General features: G+C 51.3%; 1 protein-coding gene across 1 annotated transcript; it reads left to right on the top strand.

Moving 5' to 3' along the window:
* Positions 1 to 300: 300 nt before the first annotated feature.
* Positions 301 to 25,134, top strand: RHCG (Rh family C glycoprotein; the record flags this gene model as incomplete). The annotated part of the gene is made up of 10 exons (XM_082648039.1): positions 301 to 487; positions 10,316 to 10,502; positions 13,744 to 13,894; positions 17,849 to 17,996; positions 18,772 to 18,938; positions 20,394 to 20,531; positions 20,730 to 20,866; positions 21,180 to 21,304; positions 21,502 to 21,575; positions 25,066 to 25,134. The coding sequence occupies 10 exons, from the start codon at positions 301 to 303 to the stop codon at positions 25,132 to 25,134; spliced, it is 1,383 nt and encodes a 460-aa protein (XP_082504165.1).

Here is a 25,134-nt window from a genome sequence, read left to right as displayed (position 1 = left end):
CAGTGCTGCCCGGTATCTATGGGATCCACAGAGGCTGGACGCCTTAATCCCTGCCCTCTGCCCTCTCGGTCCCTACTCCCGCCACCGTCAACACCACCCCAGCGCGGGGGCCCTTGGGCGGAGGGCGAGCCGCGGGCCGCGGGTCCCCTCCCCGGTTGGGCGAGAGCGCGGGCGGCCCCCGGATCAGCTGTTCCACAACCGGACTCGGCCGCCCCGCCCCTGCCCAAGTCTTAAAAGCCTCTCTCGCCTCCGAGCCTCCGAACTGCCTGCTGCCCGTCCCGGCCAGGCGCCCCCTGCAGCATGGCCTGGAACACCAATCTCCGCTGGCGGCTGCCGGTCATCTGCCTGCTCCTGCAGGTGGCCCTGGTGGTCCTCTTCGGCGTGTTCGTGCGCTATGACCTGGATGCCGACGCCCACTGGATCGAGGAGAGGATGTCCAGGAACATTTCCAGCGACTTGGACAACGAATTCTACTATCGGTACCCGAGTAAGTACCACCACCTTGCAGGCCCAGCTGCGGCATATCCGAGCTGTCCCCACCGGGCTGAGGGCCCCGCCTAGCCTCACCTCCGCAGCCTGCTGCTCAGGAACATCGGGCAGGCAGGCGGGAGCAGAGGAGGAAATGCTGCCCACAGGCCCCCCTGCCGCGCCCCTCTTAGGCTCCCCACCAGGGGGACTTCCCAGTGTCTGGAGATCAAGCTTGGGAAGTGGCCCGATGTACACAAATTCCTTTCACCCCCTGAAAACTCACCGGGGAGAGCTCACTCCTTCCAGGTGCTGCCAGAGACCTCCAGCCTCCCTGTCAGAGAGCCCTTCCTGATATCTTCCAAAGACCTGAGTCTAATCTTGGTCACCAACCAGTGGGTGACTCTGGTTCCCTTGTCCAGCTGTGCCCATGCTCTCCATGTTAAGGGGGTAGTTCCAATGTCGAGGGCTGCAGGGGTGGCTCATTGGCCTACCAGCCCTGCTGCTGGGAGAGGTGTGGGGGACCATGGCACCTACCACCTTTTGGCTTGGAGAGGGAGAAAGAGCACCCCTGAATTCTCTCGCATCTGTGGTGCTGTGGTTAAGAGCATGGCCCTGGAATCACCAGACCTCACCTCTATCATGGCTCTGCCATTAACCGGGTGCGTGGCCTTAGGCAAATGTCAACAATGCAGAAACTCTATTTCCTCATCTGTCCAGTGACGATAATAATAGATCCTACCTCCCAGGAGTGGGTTGAGACCTTGCACATAAAGTTCTGGCCTGGTGCTGGGCATGGAGTCCTCACTTCATAATGGAGCAATTGCTAGAAGAGCACTAAACACAGAGGCCCTGGGATTCAGGAGTTAGAAGAACTGGCCCAAGGTCACTCGGGTCGGCCCAACCTCCAGACTCCCCAGCCCAGGACTCTTTTCATGCCCTTGTGCTTTCTAGTTTTCTACATCATCTACCAGCAGCCAAAGACAATCTTTCTAACTGTTGGTGCTCACATAGTCATGGACTATTGGTTTTGGAACAGTCACCTACACAAACTGGTCTTCCCTCCATGGCTTATACACCCTCAGTAATGGGATTCTACCCATTGTACTCAGATCCAGTTAAATAAGTACACACATTCCGGATGGCAGCCTGCATGAAAAGAAGTAGAGGTGGAGGAGACTGTAGGCCCTGTGGGAGCCAGCCACATTAAGTGCCTCCCAAAAAGCCAGCAAAATCACAGGCTTCGTTAACAGAAATATGGTGCCTAAAAGAAGGGAGGTGAGAGAAGAGGGTGCCCAGCATTGGTGACACCACAGCCCCTACTGGGCTCCACTCAGGGCCATGTTTTAAGAGATCTTGACAGCTGTAGCCTTGGAGCTTAGACTCCAAATCCACCTTTCACATTGCCCACTTTTATGCTTCTTGGCGGGGGACTGACCCAGCAAATGGTGAGGCAGGCAAGCTTGAGACCCTCCTTTGCCTGTTTCACTCCTTCCCTCCAGCTCTTGCTTCTCTGTTGGGCACAGAGCCAGCCCCTTGGTAAAGCGTCAGGGCCAAGGCCTCCCATGGGCGTTTATAGGTCCCCCATGTGTCTGTGCAGTGGAAGGTCTCAAGATCCTCTAATAGGAGCTACAGAACCACGCCAGTAGGGGGTACAATCCTCACATCTCCCCAGCTCCTATCCCCACTCTCTCCACACCCACCCACTTCCTTGCATGCATGCTCTACTTTTATTCACTCAGTGATCACTTATCTATGGGATGGCCGTATAATTTATCAACCAGATGACACTTTGGAGAGTGAAGAGGTAGGAAATTTGTGCTAGTAGTAATTTGCCAGGACACAGGCATAAACCATGACTGTCTCAGCAAACCAGGGCTTATGGCCACTCTGGTCAGAGAGGTACACCCCGACACCGCAGGCCTCAGCAAGGGGGTCAAGTGCTCTGTGCAGAAGAGATCTGTGACAGCTTCCTGGAGAGCAGTGGGATGGTGAGGAGGGGAAAGCAGGGCAGTTAAGGGGTCCATGGAAACAGCATGCGGGGATGTGGGCTGAGTGGCTTAAGTTTGTGAAAAGACTGGGAGGGAGGTCGCTAAGCGGGATGAGGTAGTCCCAGCCATCAATGAGGGCCTTGAGTTTCTCCTGCCACGGCCGGGGCGCTCTTTGTCATCTGAGCAGGAAGTGACAGAGAGGAGAGGAGTGTAGGGAAAGAATCTCGGCCTCAGGATTCCTTGGCAAGGGCGGGAAGTAGTGGCAGCAACTCAAACCAACATGCAATCTCTCCATAAGTCATCACCGCCACCGCACGAGGAAGGCAATGTTATGACTCTCATTTTACAGGTGAGGAGACTAAGGCCAGAGAGGGGAAGTATCTTGCAAAAGTCACTCAGCTAGGAAACTAGTGAGCCAGAGTAGGAGCTCCGGGGACCTGAGCCCACCCTGCTACACTGCCCTCCTCCCCCTAGTCTCACCTTTTCCCTCTCTTCCTGCCCCTCTTGCTCCCAGTGGCCATGGTTAGGAGTTGGAGCCCAGGTGGGGCCCTGTGCCTGGATTCCTGGGCCTGAAGGCAATTCCCAGGGGCGGGGAGTGAGGGCAGCCCTTGTGGTACTTTCGGGATCCTTGGTTCCAGGCTGTCAACACCTGTGTGGGCCTCATTCCCGCCCAAGGGATTAGTGGAGTACACTGGGCATCTCGGTTTCCAGAGGAGTACCGCTCCAGCTGGCTCAGGCTGGGGCCCGGGAGTGCCTGAGGACAACTCCCCAAGCGTGGGCCCCTTGGCGGCAGGCACAGAACCAGCTGGGGACCTGCCCTGGCAGTGGCCTCAAAGGCCGTGCTGCAGGCACCGGCTGCTGAACACGAACTTCCTCCTGGGCTGGTGCTCTGGGGCCTGGGGGTCTCCAGGCAGTGTCTGGGGGAGGTTGGCCTGAGGAGGAGCCATCAGAGCCTCGGCTCTTGAAGCCTCCTGGGAAAACTAAGGGAGAAGGGAGATCACCCAAGGTAGAGGATGCCACAGTTTCAAACCTGAAGGACTGTTTCATGAAACCGAGGCAACAAGGCTTGACCTGTGCTCCTGGGAACCTGAACCTCAGATTCAACTCCACTTAATAAAAGACCAATGTTCCCACAAGCAGAGGGCAGTGTAACCTGGTGGTTGACTTTGGAATTAAACAGATCTGGGTCCATCACTAAATGGAGTAAGCCACCTCCTTAACCATGCTGAGCCTCAGTATGCTCATCTGTGAAGTGGGAATGTTCTTTAATGCACAGGCTCTCCTGGAAGATTGAAGATGACGGGTGGCTGGGAGGGCACGTCTCATGGCATGAAAACAGAGGACAGTAAATGCTGGTATCGAGCTTACTCAGAAGGGAGTGAGTGCTCTGTTGCTGAAGGTGTTTAAGTGCAGGCTCAGCATCCCTTTAGAGATGTGGCCGAGGAATGTCTCTTCCAATATTAGTTTGAACTATTATAGCATTTAAATTCCTTTGTGCTCTCCCCACTTACAAGTGCTTTTTGCATGCTCTGTCAGGCAGGGAGTGTATTTGTTTCCATTTTATGGTGCCGGTGATGGAGGTTAGAGACTTGCCCAGCTGGTCAGTGGCACAGGAAGGGGCAAGGCCAAGCCCTCCCACTGCACAGCCAACCAGCTTCCCCCAGTCTCTGCCGCATTGCTACTCCCCAGCCACCTCCCCAGGAGGTTTTGCAGTGATGGGGTGGTTTTCTGGTCGGCTCTGAGGCATGGGGGAGGTGGGCACAGAGCCTTGGGGAATTGAGGGGCTGGCCGGTAGGTTTCAAAGGCAACAGGTTAGGCTGGGCTGGCCTATAGAGCATGGGAAGGGCTGGTACCCAGGCTGCTGCAGGGCACCACTCCTGCTGTGCTGAGGCAGCAGAGGAGGAAGCGCTGCCATAGCCCGTCAGCATGGGAAGATTTGTCCTCAGGCTTCAGAGATTTTTGAGACTTGGCCAGCTTCAGGCCAGCTTCATTAGGGACCCATAGGGAAGAGTGAGCAAGGAAGTGGGTGCAGAACAGCTGTGTACTGGTGCCCCCTTGTGGCAGCTCTCAGAGCTGGATGCCAGGTGCCAGACTCGCCCGATCAGGGACCTCCCAGTGGAGAGCAGGTTCTGGGCTGGGCTGCTTGAGTCACTCCAGGCTGGGGAAGGAGGGGGAAGAGGGGAGAGGTGTCTTAACAACTTACACTGTCCTCCAGCAAGTCGCCAACGCAATGCAAAGCACCTAGTCAGTCTTGAAAGAGAAAAACAGAAGTATTACAGTAGTTAATATGATTGCACAACGGCTAAAGGGCCAGGCCTATGCCCAGGGCTTTGGTTGGATGACCAATCAAATGTGCACCACACACCTCTGAGCTCTGTTACTATCCCCCACTTTACAGAAAAAGAAACTGCAGATCAGAGAGGTATGTCCCTGCTGAAGTTCATGCACTCCGGACCTTCACACTATTTTTTTTTTTTAAGATTTTTTTTTTTTTGATGTGGACCATTTTTAAAGTCTTTATTGAATTTGTTACAATATTGCTTCCGTTTTATGTTTTGATTTTTTGGCCACAAGGCATGTGGGATCTTAGCTCCCCAACCAGGGATCGAACCCACACTCCCTGCATTGGAAGGCAAAGTCTTAACCACTGGACCTCCTGGGAAGTCCCCAGACCATTATTATTAAAAGCATTTTCAGTAGCATCAAACTTTATGAAATATAAGTTAATAAAATGGTACTTCTAATGAGAACTTTGGGAGATAAAGAGAGATGAGCAAGAGAATGGATAGGGAAGGTGCCCAAGGAGAGAGAAGCTGGCATCTGTGTGCCTGAGGTGGGGGGAGGAGAAAGAGACACCTGCAGAGAGGGTCGGAGACAGAGGTCAGGACAGCCAGGGAGTCACAGAGAAGGACAGAGAACTGGCCAGGTGGGGACAGTTAGGGAGAAGCCCTGGGAAGCTGAGGCCTCTCTTCTGCTCCACAGGGAGAACGAAGGCAGCCCTGAAACTGCACATCACCCCCCAGGAAGGCCGCCTCCAGTACTCTTCAGCCCTGCCCCTGCCCGCATGCTTCCTCTGCCACCAAACAGCTGACACCCCGCTCCTTGAATGGCCCCCACCTTCTGTGATGCTACCTTTTTCCAGGGGTTCCCCCCACCTCCTTGCCAGCAGCTTCCCTGTCTGGTCTGTTAGCTTCAAGGCAAGCTAGCAGATCCTCGGCTTCTGGCTCCCACTCACCATTCCCACATTCCAGCTGCCAGCTCTGTCTGCAGGTCTGCCTGATCTCAGACCCCAGCTCCAAGCCCCAAGGCCAGGATCCATTCCTCCCACATTACCCTGCCCGACACTCACCACCACCCCTGGGGTCATCTCAGACTCCCACAACCAGCGTTAGTCCCAGCACCTCCCTCCCACCCCGGCAACCTCCTCCTCCTTCCTTGTGTTTACCCACAGCTCTGCCCTCCTGCCACGTCCCCTCCCTGCTTTTGTAATTGTGGTCTGAATGTGTCTTCTCCCTCTCTTTCCAGTCTGTCACCCATCAGTTCTTCCCAAGAATAACCATAACACCGTGTATGGTGCTTCACATACATTAGCTCAGCTTCCTCCACAACAGTTAGAAACGTGATAAACCATGAAACATGATAATACATGAAATCAGCTGCACACATTGTGAACCTAAGCTGAGCTGCTGTTTGTTTGTGTAGGTCTGCGCAAGAAGCGCAAAGCTCAGAGCACCATACTGGGGCGACACCCACAGCTCTCTTGCATCATCTGCTATGCCCTCAACCCTTACCCAGCAATGTGCCAGGGCCTCCTCTCTCAGCCTCGTCCAGGTAGCTGCTAGCCAAGGGGTCTATGGCTGTGGCCTGGGCCTCAGGGAAGCCTGCAGGGGAGACAGATGAGGGCAGATGGGGGCTGGCAAGCGTAAGCATCGCCAGGCTGCTGTGGGCACCAGGGCCTATCCGCCCAGTGGGTAGGAGACTTTGGACGGTAGAAGGCCTGCAGCCTCCCCTGATGGTGAAATCCCACCTGGGCCCTAGGCTGGCATATCTGGGTGCTGCTGAGATCATGACAGTAACCATTCATTCATTCATTCATTCATTCCTGGATTTTTATGGGACATCTACCTGGGCACTCTCATAGACAATGGAGAATACCAGAGTGAACAAAACAGGCTTGGCCTTGCCTTCTTTGAGCTTTATAGTCTGGAGGTCTAGACAAACAAACCTAACTACAAATTGTAATAAGAACTAGAATAGAAACAAGAGGGTGCTGTGAGGGAAAGAACCAAGTTTAAACTCAGGGGTCAGGAAGGCCTCTGTGATGAGGTGACATTTTGCCAAGATCTGCAGGAAGAGAAGTTGCTTGGCCATTCTGTGGGAACAGCATCCCAGGTGGAGGGACCACCACGGGCAAAGACCCGGAGTGGGACCGAGCACAAGGGAGGCCAGTGACGCCGGGGCACAGGAGGGAGGGGAGGACTGAGGAAAGGAAGAATGAGGAGGCAGGCGGGTAGGCCAGGTCTGGTGGGCTCTGCAGTTCACTTTTATTCAAAAAATGTTTTAATTTGGAAATCATTCCAAATTTACAAAAAGTTGCTAAGACAAAAATAGTACAAAGAACACTGTATACTCTTTAACTCCGATTAAGCTATCTGCTCTTCTCTCTCTCTCTCTCTCTCTTTTCCCACATAAACACAAGCACATACACACACTTACTTTTTCCCTGAACTACTTGAGAGTCAGTTGTACACATCATGGTCTTGTAGCCTTAATTACTCCACAATGTTTCCTAAGAATAGAGGTATTCTCTTCTATAACCACAGTGATCAATTTCATAAATTTACATTGCACAGTACTTTAATATACTGTCCCTATATAATTTTGTCAGTTGGCGCAGTAACAACCTTTGTAGCACTCCCCTGCACCTGCACCCACCCCCCACCCCAGCCAAGTCCAGGATCCAGTCTAGTGTTAGGTGTTGAATTTATTTGACCTGTCTCTTTAGCCTCTTTTTCTTTTTTTTAACATCTTTATTGGAGTATAATTGCTTTACAATGTTGTGTTAGTTTTTGCTGAATAACAAAGTGAATCAGCTATACGTATACATATATCCCCGTATCCCCTCCCTCTTGTGCCTCCCTCCCACCCTCCCTATCCCACCCCTCTAGGTGGTCTCAAAACACCGAGCTGGTCTCCCTGTGCTATGCAGCTGCTTCCCACTAGCTATCTATTTTGCATTTGGTAGTGTATATATGGCAATGCTACTCTCTCACTTCGTCCCAGCTTACCCTTCCCTCTCCCTCTTTAGCCGCTTTAATCTGGACCATTCCTGTGCATGTAAAGCACCTAGCACAGGGTCTGTCCCATAATAGATGCTCAAAATGGGCAGCCTTTCTTTATCTTTTACGATATTGATTTTTTTCAAGAATACAGCCTCACCCCTTTCTAATAACATGTTGCTCATTTTTTGTCTGATGTTTCCTCACGGTTAGAGTGGGATTATGCATTCTCAGCCAGAGCACCACAGAGGGGATATGTCCTTTTCAGAGTATCTCCCTAAAGGAGCACATTGTCCATCTGTCCCTCACTGGTGATGTTCATTTTGATCACCCAGTCAAGATGTTGCCCAATTTCTCTGCCGTATAATTACTGGGTGCTTTTTCCCCTCCCTTGCAACTCATAAGCAGTCTATAGGGAGACCATTTTAAGACAAGGCAAATGTCCTGCTCTTCATAAAAATTTGTCCCTGGATTTCAGCATCCACTGATGGAATCTTTGCTGTGAAAATTATGATTTTCCAACTTCAGCGCTCATTCCACATTTAACTGTCAGGCTGGCAGCATTCTGCTGTAAGCAAGAGCCCTCCCTGCTATCTCATTTATATATTTACCTATTCTGAGTTCCTATTTTTTTATGGTTTTAATTTGTTATGGTAACCTAATTATTTTGGTGCTCAAATTGTCCCAGAATTGGCCAATGAGAGCGCTTCCATCTGGCCCCTGTGTCCTGTGACACCTGTGGTAGTTCCTTTTAGTGGCTTATACTTTTGTAGCTGTCTTTGCTTCTCAAAGCTCTTTGCCTTCTGTTATTTTCTGGGAATCTAGAACCATGCAATGTTAGCCCTAGGAGGACACTTGAGATCATTCTAATCCATCCCTTTAGTTTTATCATTGAGAAAACTGAGGCTCTGAGAGGGGAAGTGACTTGTCTTTTCTTTCTTTCTCCCTTCCTTTCTTTCTTTCTCCCTTCCCTTATTCCTTCCTTCCTTCCTTTCTTTTTTGCTGCACCATGCGGGATCTTAGTTCCCTGACCAGGGATCGAACCCATGCCCCCTGCAGTGGAAGCGCAAAGTCTTAACCACTGGACCGCCCAGGAAGTCCTGGAAGTAGCTTGTTGAGGCCACAAGCTTGTTGAGCTTGTTGGTAGAAGGGTTGGGTCAGAACTGAGAATTAGACTATACCTAAGTAACAATAAATGATAATCAAGTAGCAATAAATAATGACATGCCCATTTGGAGCATCTATTATGGGATAGACACTGTGCTAGGTGCTTTACATACACATCTGCATTTAATCTCTGCAACGTCTGTGAGTAAGCATTGCAGAAGGTGCTGAGAATCAAGTATGTTAAGTGACTTTCCAGAGACATCTAATTCAGGTCTCAGTGATGCTGGAAGGTGTGCTTGCTGGGAGTGGGGGTGGGATGTGGCGATGTTTCTGGGGGTGATCAACTGATGAGCATGGCCAGTCAAGGGACTCCTAGGCTAGATAAGACTAACTTCTCCATAGTAGAAGAATGGAGTTGAGGGGGCAAGGCCCTAGACCCTGGGTGTAATCCACAGCCTGGCCCCAGTTTGAAATGCCTAGCTGCCCACGCCCACCCTTGGTGAGAGTGGTGAGGGGGAGCTGTCATCTCCCGAGGGGGACCTCAGGCATTTCTTGGCCTTAAAACCCAGTGGTCTAAGTGGTCTAAAGTCGGGGGGCCCACCTCTGTTCCCCTAGACCAGTCCACTCCAGAAGGCCTTTTTTTTTTAAATTGAAGTATAGTCGATTTACAATGTTAGGTTAGTTTCTGGTGTACAGCAAAGTGATTCAGTTATACATATATATAAATATATTTTTTCTTTTTTTTAATAAATTTTTAAAAAATAAGTTTATTTATTTATTTATGGCTGCATTGGGTCTTTGTTGCTGCGCTCAGGCTTTCTCTAGTTGTGTAGAGTAGGGGCTACTCTTCATTGCGGTGCTCGGGCTTCTCATTGTGGTGGTGCAAAGCACGGGCTCTAGGCACGCGGGCTTCAATAGTTGCACCACGTGGGCTCAATAGTTGTGGCGTGCAGGCTCAATACTTGTGGCTCACAGGCTTAGTTGCCACAAGCATGTGGGATCTTCCTGGATCAGGGACTGAACCCATGTCCCCTGCATTGGCAGGTGGATTCTTAACCACTGCACCACCAGGGAAGTCCATTCTTTTTCATATTCTTTCCTTTACGGTTTATTACAGGCTATTGAATATATTGAATAGTTTCAATAGTTTCTATTCAATATATTGAATAGAACTATTGAATAGTTCCCTTTGCTATACAGTAGGACCTTGTTTATCTGTTTTATACATAGTAGTTTGTATATTATGACTTGATGGGGGTAGTAATGGCTGCTCTACTTGCAGTAGAGCCATTCATTACTGCGCCTAGCCTCAGGATCCAGATGCGGGCATGGCGGGACCGGCTTCGGGGGCGGCCCGCCCCGGCCAGCGGCAGGGAAGACACAAGCTCTATGTCGGGCGGAGCTGGCCCAGACCCAAGGCTACGGTGGGTCTTCGCCGGGCCGCCAAGACCCTCGGCTGCGCTTTCCCCGCAGGCTTCCAGGACGTGCACGTGATGATCTTCGTGGGCTTCGGCTTCCTCATGACCTTCCTGCAGCGCTACGGCTACAGCGCCGTGGGCTTCAACTTCCTGCTGGCGGCCTTCGGCATCCAGTGGGCGCTGCTCATGCAGGGATGGTTCCACTCCTTTGACGGACGCTACATTCTCTTGGGCGTGGAGAAGTAAGGGCGGCGCCGGCGGCGGGGCGGGCACAGTGGGCGGGGCCCCGGGTGAGGGGAGGGTCCAGGGGCGGAGCCCGGCGCTTGGGGCTGTGAGTTGGGTCCTCATCGTCCATCCAGGGTACCCGGGGCCCTGCGACATACACCACACACGCTCGCTCACTCACTTCCTGATCAACGAGTCCCCAAGGTGGGAGTTCTAATGGTGTCCAAGTGCTGTTGGAGGCTTTCCCTCCTCCTAAGACGCAGGCTGCAGGGACACAAGGCCAGGCTTCTTCTCTCCAGGGGCCAGAGCCAGACCCTCCCCTTTGACACATCAAACATCAAAATTGCCCTGAGAAACCTCAGCCCATGGAACCCATGGAGGGGGCGGTGTTGCGGGTGGCAGAGGAGGGGAAGGAGTGTAGGGCTGCCTGAACAAGCCTCCTAAGGTTCATTGTGGACGGAATGGGGTGCTTCTCCCTGCCTTGCCCTCTCCCTGACTTGCCTGTATCCCCACCCACGGAACAGGCATAGGAAAGAGCAGAAGCAGGTGTGGAGACCGAAGACTGAAGCCCCTCCCTGCCTCAGCCTCCAGGGGGCACCTTATCCCCATCTCTTCTCACCTCTATCCACATCACTTTTCTCTGTGATAATCTCTTGGTCTGGTGAATACCACCACCCCCTCACATCAGGTAACTCAGCTCCTCCCTCTGTCTGAGGAGACCTCCTAGGAGCCTCAGTGTATCCCTCCCCCCAACACCACCACCAGGTTATACAATAAATTTGCCAACTTGCCAAAAACCAAGTTGCCAAGCAGTCACTTCACTGAATGTCTCATTTATCAAACTCTCTAGGCCATGGCAACTTGTGAAACCTATAGCAATTTGTGTTGCATGGGAGAAAATCAGAAAACCAAGTTCACAGAAAGGGTTTAGAGGCAAATTGTTATAAACCACGTTTAAAGTGCAAATCCCTGCTGTCACATATAGGGCACCAACCAGGTATCATAAGCCAGGTGCCTGAAATTTTAAACATATGCCAAATATTTGCAAAATATTAATTCACTTAAGCCAGTTAGTGACTCCATGAATTAAGAGAAACAGGAAAAATAGTCGACTAGATAGGAAATGTTTCGGAACCAAGAAGTCAGTCTTTTTGTATATAAAATCCGTGACATGCATATCACTCTACTGTTTAAGATACACAAGAAATTCTCATTCCCAAAGCCATAGACCCAAAGCATAAAAAATATCTGTAATATATTTAATTGGCCACCACAGCAAAATAGCTATGGCTAAATGCTTTTTAAAATGTTCAAAGGGAATTATTGTAAACTTTTGTGAGTTAAGTTTTTTGAACCAGTTATTTAACAAGTTAGTCATTTGACAACTTGAGTTTTGGCAAATTGGTTTTCAGGGAAATGATTTTCACCAACTGAGCCAGAGCTGATCTATGGTGCCCAGGGCTGAGATGAGCATGTCGCCCCCAGACCTGACCTGTGGACCCTTCTTCTGGCTTCTGTCCTGTCCCTGCTGCCGAGTCCTCCAGATCGTACCTGTCACTCCAGGGTAGTTCCCCTCTGCAGGCTCTGCCTGAGAGGTGAAATCCAGGTCTCCATCTCCTGGGAGCTGATGGCCCAGGTGTGGGCTTTGGTACTCTCCCTCTCACTCCTTCCTAGTGGTCACCTCTGTCAGATGGTCTTCTGGCTGCAGTTATGGGAATTGGGGCAAATAACTCGGCCTCTCTAAGCCTCCATTTCCCATCATTGGTTCAGATGTGGTACAGGAGGGCCTGAGCAGTAGTGAGCAGGCATTTAGGTGCCTGGCACTTAGCAGCTGTCATTGTTCATGCAGCCAGGCCCTGGGGACTCAGCAGTGAACAAGGCTCATAGTGAAGCGTACATTCCAGTGAACATCCTTTGTCTGGGGAGGGACCCTGAGGGAACAGTGCCCTGCCCCCACTCCACGCACTGACCCTACAATCAGCTGGCTTCTTACTTCTCACCTCCTGATTCACACACACACACACACAACACACACACACACACACACACACACACACACACACACACACACACACACCTGAACGTGGGGGAGGGGCACTCCCCTGGATGTGACTGCCTTAAGGAAGTAGTAGCCCCTGCTGTACTTACACGAACCCCAATTAACAACGCTCTTACACGAACCCCAATTAACAACGCTCATGACTCGGAGAGCCACGCTGAGAGTCTGCCTTGGAATCCAGGACAGCGTTGCTGCTGGCAGGGCCCACAGAGGCCTGGGTTAGGCAAAGCGGACACACGGATGGAAACAGGGTCTCCTCTGACCACATGATGTCCACCTCTGCTGGCTGGCTGGGCTTTCAGGGTTCACACTTAAGGAGCGCCTATGTGCCCCTCTGCCTCCATTCTCTCTGTTGGCCTTTCTGCCCCCTCCCTCCACCCAGCCTCCGGCTCCCTACTGCCTGCAGGAAGGCCCCTCTCTCTTCCCTGGACACATATCCTCTCTCCCAAGTAAGGTGAGGAGGAGGTCACGATAACTCAAACCCAAGCAAGGCCCTGGTAGCCAGCAGGAGAGGTGTGTGCACAGTGAGAGATAAGGATTCGGAGGCAGAGACCACATCTGGTTAGAGGAATTGGGGAAGGCTTCCTGAAGAGGAGGCAGGTGAGAAGAGGTTCTGGAAGGGCAGGTAGAAGACGGAGGGCAGGGCAAGGCCCCAAATATGGGCCACATTCAACAACAGCAGCCAGACCACTTGGATGCCTTAAACGCAAGCTGCCTGCAAGGAGGCGTGGGGGCCTGAGATGGGGCCGCAAAGGAAGGGTGTGGCATCTATTATGTACCACTGCTGTGCTGGATACTTCACATGCTATTTCTTTCAATTCTTTTTTTTTTTTGCTGTACGTGGGCCTCTCACTGTTGTGGCCTCTCCCGTTGCGGAGCACAGGCTCCAGACGCGCAGGCTCAGCGGCCATGGCTCACGGGCCCAGCCACTCCATGGCATGTGGGATCTTCCCGGACCGGGGCCCCTGCATCGGCAGGTGGACTCTCAACCACTGCGCCACCAGGGAAGCCCTCTTTCAATTCTTAGAGTAGCTCTAAGATGCTATGTGCCCATTACCACAGATGATGAAACTGAGGCTCAGAAAGTTTAGACCGCAAGCCCAAACCCACAAGTGACCAAAGTCTAGGTTCAACCCCAGGGCTTGGAGTGCCACTTCTTGCTGTGGCCTCAGCCCCTCCCCTGACCTGTCTCCCCACAGCCTCATCAATGCGGACTTCTGTGTGGGCTCTGTCTGTGTCGCCTTTGGGGCAGTTCTGGGCAAAGTCAGCCCTGTCCAGCTCCTCATCATGACTCTCTTCCAAGTGACCCTCTTCTCAGTGAATGAGTTCATTCTCCTCAGCCTGCTAGAGGTGAGCAGGGGTCAGAACAGGGATGGGGGTGGAAGGGACACTTGGGTGGGGGCAGGAGGGGGACAGAGAAAGAGAGAGCTGGGGAGACATGCCAGCTGAATTCAATTCAAGCTTGGCAAGTCAGTTAACCTTCTGAATCTCAGTTTCCTCATCTGTAAAGCGGGAGTAATGACATTTATTGGGCAGGAATGATAGTCCACCTGGTACATCAGTCCACCAGCTAGGCAGAGAAGTGGTTCCTCACATGTTGATTTTCTCTCTTCTTTCTCTTTCTTGTATATCAGATGGAAAGAATGGGATGTTCCTGCACATCCTCTTCCACACACATATTCCCAGATTGCTCTGCCAAGAAAAAGGCACAGTATATTGAAGGGGCACATCAGTAAGAAAAGTTTCCAGGGGAGTGGCCAAGGTGGATATGTATAGCTTCACAGGTTGCACAACTCCAGAGGTGCCATTCACATGGACCTCTATGGCAGGAATGATGCCCCCTGGAGTTGGCCAATTCACTGGCCCAGGTAAGGGGCACCTTAGGCTGCTGACTCTTGCTCAGACACCTCTTTGGTATATTTGCAGGTGTAGGGATTATTCAGGGACCCCATCCATTTCTTAGCCCCCAGCTCCCCTATATTTGGACCCTGCCTGAAAACCCCCAGGATTTTGGGGAGTTTTTTGTTTTTTAATACAAAAGTTTATTTCTCAGAAGCAGGGAGATCAGGGCTTGTATAGTGGTTCCTCAGTATCATCTGGGATCCAGGACCCTAATCTTTTTTGTTCCACTATTGTGAGCACATGATTTCCATTCTTTTTCTTTTCGTTTTTTTTCAGCCATGCTGTGCACACAGAATTTTAGTTCCCCAACCAGGGATCGAACCCATGCCCCCTGCAGTGGAAGCACAGAGTCTTAACCACTGGACCACCAGGGAAGTCCCACTGCCAGGGTTTTTGTTTTCAGGCCACCCTACATTCAATCATTCATTTTGTCATTTTTTTTCAGCCACCAGACTAGTCCAAGCCACCATATCCCTTCCTCCTGACTCATCTCCCTGTCTTCATCCTTTTATTTATTTATTTTTTTGGCCGTGCCAGGCATGTGGGACCTTAGTTCCCCTATCAGGGATTGAACCCACGCCCCCTGCAGTGGAGGCGCAGAGTTTTAACTACTGGATGGCCAGGGAAGTAAGTCCCTCGCTGGCTTCATCCTTGCCGCACCCACCACCTCAGGCTAATCTCCACCAGCAGCCATGGTGACCTGTTAATAATGCATATAAGACCATTCCCCGGATTAAAACACTGGTTTTTAAAATTTCACTTCAAATAAAATCCAAACTTGTTATAAGGCCCTACATGTTCTGGTCCCAGCCTTTTCTCCAAGCTTATCATCTACTGTCTCCCCATCTTTCTGTGCTCTGGCCATACCCTGCTGTCTGCTCTTCAAACACACCAAGCTTGGTTCCACCTCAGGGCCTTTGTACTTGCTGTTCCCTTTACCTGGAATGCTCATCCCCCCACCCCAGTCCTTTTTTGTGGTCTAAACTGGAATCTCACCTATTCAGAGAGGCCCTCCCAGATTCTCCTACCCAGTGTTGCCTTCTACCTTACCTCTTCCCAGTCACTCTCTCTCTCATTGCCTTAATTTATCTTCTTCATAGCATGTATCCTTATATGATAAGGATGGGAAACCTTATCTTATCTGGACAGTCTCTATTCCTGGCACCTGGCCCAATGCCTAATAAGTTCTCAAGAAATATTTGTGGAGGGAATGAATTTTGGAGTCTAACTGCATGTCAGGCAATGCTCCAGGCACTAGGATACAGAGGTGAGCAGGACTCACGTTTCGATCCGAAGGAGCTCACAGTCTAGTGAGGGGGCCAGGAAGCAAATAGACAGTGACCATGCAGTGAGACAAGGATTGAGCTCCAGGGCTAGGTGGCCTGGAGGGAGGGGAGGAAGGCCTGAACCAGCACCTGGCAGGTCAGGGAGGCTTCCTGGAGGAAGAGATATCAAAGCTAGAAGTCAAGTAGGAGATAACCAGGCAAAGGAATGAGCAAGGGCATTTGAGGCAGAGGAAACGGGGTAGGGAGATGAACATGGATCTTCAGACTTTCAGAGGCTGTGTTAAAGAGTCTCAACTTTATTTTTTTGTTTGTTTGTTTTTTGCCTGCACCATGCGGCATGTGAGATCTTAGTTCCCCAACCAGGGATCGAACCCGAGTCCCCTGCATTGGAAGCGCAGAGTCTTAACCACTGGACCACCAGGGAAGTCCCAAAGAGTCTCCACTTTACCATGAGGGCAGTCGGGAGTTATGGAAGGTTTCAGGCAGGAGAGTGACGTGGTCAGACACATGTAATAGAAATGTCACTTTGGCTGTGGTGAAGAGAACAGTTGGAGGCAAAGGGTCCAGTTAGGAGGCTGTTTTAGTCACCCTGGCGAGAGATAATGGGACTGGGTTAGTACAAGGAGAAGAAAGTGGATGATACAAGAGTTATAAGGAAGGTGAACAAATAGACCTTGGAGACCGGTTGGGGTGGGTAGAGAGAAAGAAGTGAGGCTAGGTGAGGGGGTACACAGTGGGGTCAACAGATGAGATCTGAAATTGGCTGAGAAGTAGTATCCTGGGTGTGAATTTAGAGGCAGAGAAGGATCCTTTCGCCCTCAAAACCCCTCCCTGATCTGCTGCAGAAATTCTTTCAATCCATGACAGTCTTCTGGCCTCTCTTTGAGCCAAATTTAAACACAATAATGACTGCTGACAGTTAAGGAGCACTTGCCCTTGCCTGGGCCCTGCTCTGAATGCTTCACGTGGGTTATCTCATTTAATTCTCATCTCTGAGATAGACACAATTATTACCCCCATGTTACAGATGAGAAGACTGAGACTCAGAGAGGGTAAGGGGCTCCCCAAAGGTCACATAGCTAGTAGAGGCACCCACCAGGCTGGGAGTCAGGAAACTCAGCTCTGTCAACTATTCAACAGCTAGCTCTGTGACCTTGGACACAAGGTTGGGTTTCCCATCTAAAGCGAAGAAGCGAGTCTGTGATCCTGATGGAGATTTCCTGAGTGGGGAAGAAGAGGAAGATGAAGAGAGGGGAGGTTGGGGGCAGGGAGGAAGACTAAATCAGTCAATCATCCACCCCTGTGGAGTGCCACATGCTTGCCAAGTGCTTTACACCAGTTGTCTAGTTTCATCCTCAAGACAGCTCTGCTAAGTCACTAGGACCTGCCCCACTTTGTAAAGGAGGAACTTGAGACTTAAGGTCCAGAGGTGCAGTGGGCTGAGTCGGGTAGGGCAGGAGGCCCAGGAATGGACAGATGGGGAGGGCACCAAATCTGCCTGCTCTGACTCTGGGGGACAGGGGAGAGGAGAGGGGATGGGGTGGACGGTGGGCTGGGAGGTTGGAGGACAAGGAGCATGATAGGATGCAGGGGAGACAGGTAATGGCAGTCCGGATGGGGTGGTGTTGGGCCAGGAGTGGTGTGTAGGAGGAAATGTGGAGAGGGGAGACCCCAGAGGGCAGCGGCGAGGTCCCAGGAATTAAGATAAGCTGGAAACTAGTGGGTGACAGACCAGATAGGGCGCTGCCCTGGGTCCTAGCTTGGCTTTACCTCTTCCAGCTGTGTGACCGAGCAAGTCCTTTCCAGGCCTGGGTTCCCCATCTGGCCATAAACCTCATCTGTTGGGTGAGGATGCCCTGGCATTTTGCTGACAGGCTTACAGCCTGGGTTCATGGATCCCCCTCTTTATTTTTTTATTGAAGTATAGCTGTACAGGGGATCCCCACTTTCTCCCCTTCCCAGTTGATTGGTCTATAAGGGGCCCTAGGCTCCCTCCTGTAGCCTGTGGAGTCAAAAGACAGCTGAACTTCTGTCTGTGGGTAGGGGGAGGTGGGAGAGTGCTCTGAGGAGGGAGAGAGAGGAGGTGTCAGAGTCTTACAGGCCCCTTGTACCCCAGGTGAAGGATGCAGGGGGCTCCATGACCATCCACACATTCGGCGCCTACTTTGGGCTCACAGTGACCTGGATCCTCTACCGACCCAACCTATATCAGAGCAAGGACAGGCCAAGCTCTGTGTACCACTCGGACCTCTTTGCCATGATCGGTGAGAGCTTCCATAATGATTGAGGGTCGCCTTGATGACTGAGGGCTGCCATGTCGGGTGAGGACCACTGTGACGGGTGAAGGTCACCATAAGCAGTTCAGGCTGCCATGTTCACAGCTGATCCCCATGCGCTCTGTGAGGTGGCTGCCAGCTCCCTTTGGAGGAAGTGCAGACAGAGGTCGCCTATAGATACTTCCAGGATCCCAGATACTTGTCCCTTTCCCCCATGGGGCTGGAAGAAGTTGGTCAGTCATCCTGTGTGTTCCCTAGGATGTCCCAGGGCAGACACAGTGGTAACCAGGAACTGTTCACTCCATCCCTAGGCTAGGCAAGGTGTACATTCCTATTTCCAGTGTCCATTCATTCCAGAGAATACGTATCAGCCACCCTCTCTGGTCTCTTAAAACCCAGCCCTGCCTCCAAGGAGCGCCTCACAGTGTAGTAGAGAGATGGCCATGCCACCAGATAATCTCCCTACAGTGGAGAAAAGGATTCTCCCTCAAGGTGCTGTGGGAGGCATTTTGCCCAGTTATGGGGTCAAGGTAGACTTCCTGGAGCAGAGTGGAAGGCTCAGTGGGAGTTAGGTAGTAAGTAAGGCAGGGACGGCCTTCTAAGAAGATCCCAGCATGAATAAAGCTGCAGGGGTGGGAAATAGCTGGGGCGTGTGAGTCATCTGACATCTCTGTAGCTAAAGGACAGGATGTCTGCCTGAGCTCCGTTGGGCCCATCTAACACCTCTTCTCCCGGGCCCACCGGCCCTGTCTGGTCTGGCCAGGCACACTCTTCCTGTGGATGTACTGGCCCAGCTTCAACTCAGCTGTGTCCAATCACGGAGACGCCCAGCACCGAGCTGTCATCAACACCTACTGCTCCTTGGCAGCCTGTGTGCTCACTGCGGTGGCGCTGTCCAGCGTCCTGCATAAGAAGGGCAAGCTGGATATGGTGAGCGTGGGGCGGGGGAGCAGTGGGGAGCCTTGGGGGGAGCTGTGGCCACGACTGCCTGTGCCCAGTGGGCACTGATTACCATGCCCCGCCGACAGCGCTGTGCAGCAGGCAGCATAAGGGTTATCGCACCCATCTTGCAGATGAAGAAATGGAGGCTCCGGGAGAAATGATTTGTCCAGATGACATAGCTGGCTTTAGGCAGAGTCCAGAACCACGTTCTTGGAGGTTCTATTATGCCGGCTGCTCTGGATGAACTGGCTCCTCTCCTTCTCCTCCCCACAGCCTGGGTGCTGACAGCTCTTCTGGACTGAGCACCTCCCCTCTGCCAACTTCTGATCCCCCAGACACTGGCCCTCAGCCTTCCTAGCACTGCTTTCACCTGCCCTATCCCACACACCAAAGGGGGGTATCCCTTCGATGCATTTGGGAGGTTTGTGGGAATGTGATGTTGCCCAGTGTCCTTCATATCACGCCACTGGGACATGTGTTTCTGTCATTAGCGGGAGGGGCCAAACCCCATGGGTGTTGGTAGATTTTTCTGTAAAAAGACAACCGCCTCTCTATTTGCCATTCTGACACTAGCTTCTAGACATGGGCACATGTGTGTCGAGACACTGCCAGGAGTACCCGTTATTCCGGGACACAGCCTCGAGCCCCTGGATGCACTGGCCGATCACTGCACAGAGAGGTGGGGACTCAGGAAGCAGGGGGAAGAGAATCAGACACGCTGACGTGGGCACATGCAGGGAGGGACATGGAATAGGGTCAAGGTCAGGGGCTGTGGCTCCACGAAGACCTGGATCAAGACACCTTTCTGCCCCTTGCTAGCTGTGTGGTCTTCAGCAAGTCCATTAACCTCCCTGTGCCTCAATTTCCTCATCTGTAAACGTCAAAAGATAACTGTACTTACCTCCTGGGCTTGTTGTGGAGAGGAAACAACATCCCCACAAGCCAGCGACACAGTCCATGGCGCAGGTAGGCGCTCAGAGAGTCAACTGGTGCTGGTGTAGGCTCACAGAGTCTGACATGGGTGCGTGTGAATAAATAGGCCCCAGAGGTACCTGACATTGGCACACGGGCACGTAGAGAACATCAGACATGCAAACCTGGGCACACAGGGATGTGTGGCAGCCAGATACAAAGGGAACATGCAGATGTGCTGATGGAACTCATTGGCATGGACACAAGAACACTGATTTGTGCACACGGAAAAAGCCCAGAGCGCTGGTGTGGGTGGCACATGTGCAGAGAACACAGGGGTGGCTGTCCGAAGCCTGGGCCCAGGCTGGAGCCCTCTGCAGTCTCCTGGCTTGCTGAGATGCACTCTGAGCCATCCCTGGCTCCCAGGTGGCACCCACGCATAGGAGGTCAACTTGGGCTATGGGTCAGCTCCTCCAGGACGCTACTCTGGGAGAGGACTGAGTTCCTGCCCGCTCTGCCTGCCCTGCTCAGGTGCACATCCAGAACGCCACGCTCGCAGGAGGGGTGGCCGTGGGCACTGCCGCCGAGATGATGCTCATGCCTTACGGCTCCCTCATCATTGGCTTCATCTGCGGCATCATCTCCACCCTGGGTTTTGTGTACCTGACGGTGAGGGCCCCAGGCCAGGGGCTGAGGGCTGGAGAATGCTGGGGTCTCTGTGTTCCTGACAGTGGGGGGCAGTCCCTAGGGAGGGGGTGGGGGACTGGGGAATCCGGGATCTCTCTGTATTTGGAGCCTCCAGAATCCTGGCCTCCCCACATCGTGCCACAGCCCCCTGCCTGAGCAGCACCTATCTCCCCTTTCCAGCCATTCCTGGAGTCCCGGCTGCGGATCCAGGACACGTGTGGCATTCACAACCTGCATGGCATGCCCGGCATCATAGGTGGCATTGTGGGTGCTGTGACGGCAGCCTCTGCCAACACTGAGCTGTATGGGCAGGAAGGGTAAGAATGGAGGAGGCAGAGGGAGGTTGAGCTCCCTCCTTCCTTCTCCATTCTTCCTTCCTACTGTTCCTTTCGGGTCCAAGACTGTGTCTCTCTCCCCTTTCTTGCCCAGTCTGGACCACTATTTCATGGGCCTTCTCTCCTCAACCTCTGTCCTTCCATAAGGATCTTAGAGATCATCTGGTCTTTCCAGTGCCCCCATTTTGTAGACAGGAAGGCTGAGGCCCTTGGTGTCCACTCGTGTGTGGGGTGGCAGCAGGCGGTGACTTGGCCTCTCCGTGGGGCCCTGACCTGCCCCCTGTTTCCACCCCAGGCTTGCCTTTGCCTTTGGCTTTGGAAGTTCCACACTGAGCTGGAACGCAAGCACACAGGGCAAGTTCCAGGCTGCTGGTCTCTTTGTGTCGCTGGCCATGGCCCTGGTGGGCGGCATCATCGTAGGTGAGTGGGACTGCCTGGGCCAGAGAAGGTGGAGCCTGTGGTTGGGGGACCTAAGAGTGTGTGCCAGAGGTCAGCTGAGGCTCCCAGAAACCCTTTGTCTCTGCACTTATAGCGGTGAGACTGAGGGGATTTTTCCGTCAAGGGAAAGGGCTGGGTAGGTAGAGAAGAAGTTATCCCTGACCTCCAACTTCCTTTAGGGGTCATTTTGAAATTGCCATTCTGGGGACAAGCCGCTGATGAGAACTGCTTTGAGGATGCAATCTACTGGGAGGTGAGTTTTACTGACTTGTCCCCCCACACAAGGGTGGCTGCCTTCCCCTCTCCCTGGACCACATCAGCTGGGCTGGGGCCTGGGAAGCAGGAAGCTGAGGGTTGGGGGACAGAGCCTGTGTCATCCTGCTCCTTTATCCAGGAGGCTGTGTCTCCTGGGGGTTGAAGGCTTCATTCTAGAGCATTCTAGAGTAATTCCCAAAGCCTAGTCCCCTGTGCTCCCCAGAGCAGAAGCACCACCTGGGAGCTCGTGAGAAATATAAATTCTCAAGTCCCACCCAAAGCTCCTGATTTCACAGCTCAAGAGGTGGGGCCCAGGGCTGTTTACAAGCCCTCCACCTGACTCTGATGAAAAACTCATCTGTGAACCACTGCCCAAGACCAGTGGGTTTGGGTCCTTACATGCACATTGGAATCACCTGGAGAGCTTTAAAAGTTTCCAAGCGCAGGTCTCAGCCTCCAGAGACTTGGAGTTAATTCGTCTTGTGAAGGGCCTGGGCATTAGAATTTTTCAGTACTTAAAACCTCCCAGGTGAATCTAATATACAGCCTGGGTTCAGAATCACAGTGCAGTGCTTAGCCTCTGTATCCATAAGAACCACCTGGAAAAACTCAGTTTCCCAGAGGCTAGCCCAGAAATTCCATTTCAGTAGGGCCTGGGACTCTGCATGGGAACAAGCTCCCAGGTGGTCTTATACTAACACTTCTCCCAGCATCCAGAGAAGTGTCAGTACAAAAATCCAACTTGAGAAACATTGTTCTAGAAGCTAAAAGTAGTAGAATGTCACAGAACTCAGTTTCTTTAAAAACATGCCACAGGGCTTCCCTGGTGGCGCAGTGGTTGAGAGTCTGCCTGCCGATGCAGGGGACACGGGTTCGTGCCCTGGTCCGGGAAGATCCCACGTGCCGTAAAGCGGCTAGGCCCGTGAGCCATGGCCACTGAGCCTGAGCGTCTGGAGCCTGTGCTCCGCAACGGGAGAGGCCACAACAGTGAGAGGCCCGCGTACATCAAAAAACAAAAAACAAAAAACATGCCACAGTCTGGGCTTTCTGTGACATCAGGATGGCCTTCCTCCCCACGAATCATTATTAGAGGTATTTACCTGCATTAGGTGATGGAGGATGACATAGAGGGCCCTTCTTGCCTCCTGCACTTCCCCCTCCTGACAAGGGCAAGGACCTAGCCTGTGTCTGTGGCCCCTGAGACAAGGGTCTGCCCATCATGGTCCTTCATTTGGCTTTGTATTATTTTATTACTGAAGTATGGTTGAATTACAGTATTATATTAGTTTCAGATGTACAGCATAGTGATTCAATATTCTAATAGATTATACTCTATTTAAAGTTATTATAAAATAATAGCTATATTTCCCTGTGCTGTATACTATATCCTTGTAGCTTATTTTATACATGGTGGTTTGTACCTCTTAATCCCCTACCCCATCTGGCCCCTCCTCCCTTCCCTCTCCCCACTGGTAACCACTAGTTTGTTCTCTGTATCTGTGAGTCTGTTTCTGTTCTGTTATATTCATTCATTCATTTTATGTTTTAGATTCCACATATAAGTGATAACGTACAGTATTTGTCTTTCTCTGATTTATTTCACTAAGCATAACACCCTCCAGGTCCATCTATGTTGTTACAAATGGCAGAATTTCATTTCATTTATGGCTGAGTAATATTCCATTCTCTCTATATACCATGTCTTCTTCTTTATCTGCTTATCTGTTGTTGAACACTTAGGTTGCTTCCATATCTTGGCTATTGTAAATAATGCTGCTATGCACATTGGGGTGCATATATCTTTTCAAATTAGTGTTTCCATTTTCTTCAGATATATATCCAGCAGTGGAATTGCTGGATCATATAGCAGTTCTATTTTTAGTTTTTTGAGGAACTTCCATACTGTTCTCCATAGTGGCTGCACCAATTTCCATTCCCACCAACGGTGTCCAGGGTTCCCTTTTCTCACATCCTCACCAGCGTTTGTTATTTGTAGACTTTCTGATGATAGCCATTCTGACAGGTGTGAGGTGATAGCTCATTGTGGTTTTGATTTGCATCTCTTATGATTAGTTGGCTCTGTATTTTTAAAATCATACCAGAAGTTTTCAGGGTAATCCAATTTTATGTACATAACTAATAAGCCTTTTCAATTCACTCTCTTTAAATTATTTTTTAAATTATAACATGAATAGAAGCTCATTAAAGAAAATCTGGAAATAGAGAAAAATAGAAAGAAATCCCATCACCCTCATTCAAGCACTATTAATAGTCTCGATATATTTCCTTCCAGCCCTTTTTTTAAAATCGGCATTGATTTTTCATACATAGCTGAGATGATATTATACTCGATTTGGTATCCTGCTCTTGTTCTTTATCTCTCTATCATAAGAAGTGTTTTGTGTTATTACATTCTGAATAAACTTTATTTTTTTAGCAGTGTAATTATTTTCACTCTATATTTGAAGTCAGAACTTAAACTATTTCAGACACCACAATTAGAAACCACACAGATTTAATGCTGATGAAATAAACTAAAAAACATTATCAATTCCCATATGTAGAAGTTCTCTCTTGTTTTATTTTTTTTCTTTTCTTCTTTTTTGGCCATTGCACAGCTTGTGGGATCCTAGTTTCCCAACCAGGGATTGAACTGGGGCGGCCGCAGCAGTGGAAGCTCCAAGTCCTAACCACTGGACCACCAGGGAATTCCCTCTTGGTTCTGTTTTGATCTTCATAATTTATTCTAAGTTCACATCTTCTCCGTGCTGTATACTCTTCAGCAGTGCTCAGTTTCAAGTAATATAATTCCGTGTTGATGGAAGTAAGCCACCATCAAGCCATTCCCATGGCCCCTGGCCTCTGGATAGTCTACCTGGGAGATAAGGTGGCTTCCCAGAGGACAGAAGTGAGACAGATATTCCCCAGGACAACAGATGAGGGAGTCTTTAGGATCAAATCTGAGACTTGAGGCCAAGGTTGGGCTGATCTGCCCCACCCCTACTGCACCTACCAATCCACTTCTGGCTGCCCCTGCATCTCCCCCTACCTCACTTTTGGACCTGCCCGCGCTTCAGGGAGCTTGCCGTGCTGCCTCTCACCTGGCACACTGCTACGCCTCTTTCAAAAAGTGTGTTCAGCACAATGGAATCCCCCCAGGCTGGGTTATCAGTCTCTTGCGTGCATTTACAACTCTTACTGTCACTGTGCACTTCACTTGAATGCCTTCCCATTGCTCTAGTGGGTCAAGGACTGTGCCTTGGCCTTGCAGTGCCCTAGCACCCTGGACAGTGGCTAAGTGAACTAGAAGCCAGATACCTGTGTGAAAGACTGCCCTGCTTTGCGGCATGCAAACTGCACGGTGATCACAAGGTGGCGCCCGCCACACACCATTTGCTGCTCCTGACTTGCCCAGGCTGTTCTAGTTCCACCAGGTACACCTGCCCGGCCTGGAGCAGGGCCCTCGGAGCTGCCTCCTCTCTCTGCAGATGCCCAAGGACCAGAAGAGTATTGTCTTCCATTCTGAGGACCCCACCCTCAAGCCCTCAGAACCTTAA

The sequence above is a fragment of the Grampus griseus genome, assembly GCF_964374135.1.
Source record: "Grampus griseus genome assembly, chromosome: 2".
Lineage (NCBI taxonomy): Eukaryota > Metazoa > Chordata > Mammalia > Artiodactyla > Delphinidae > Grampus > Grampus griseus.
Note: the sequence above shows the minus strand (reverse complement) of the source record. Positions and strands in the feature narration are given on the sequence as shown.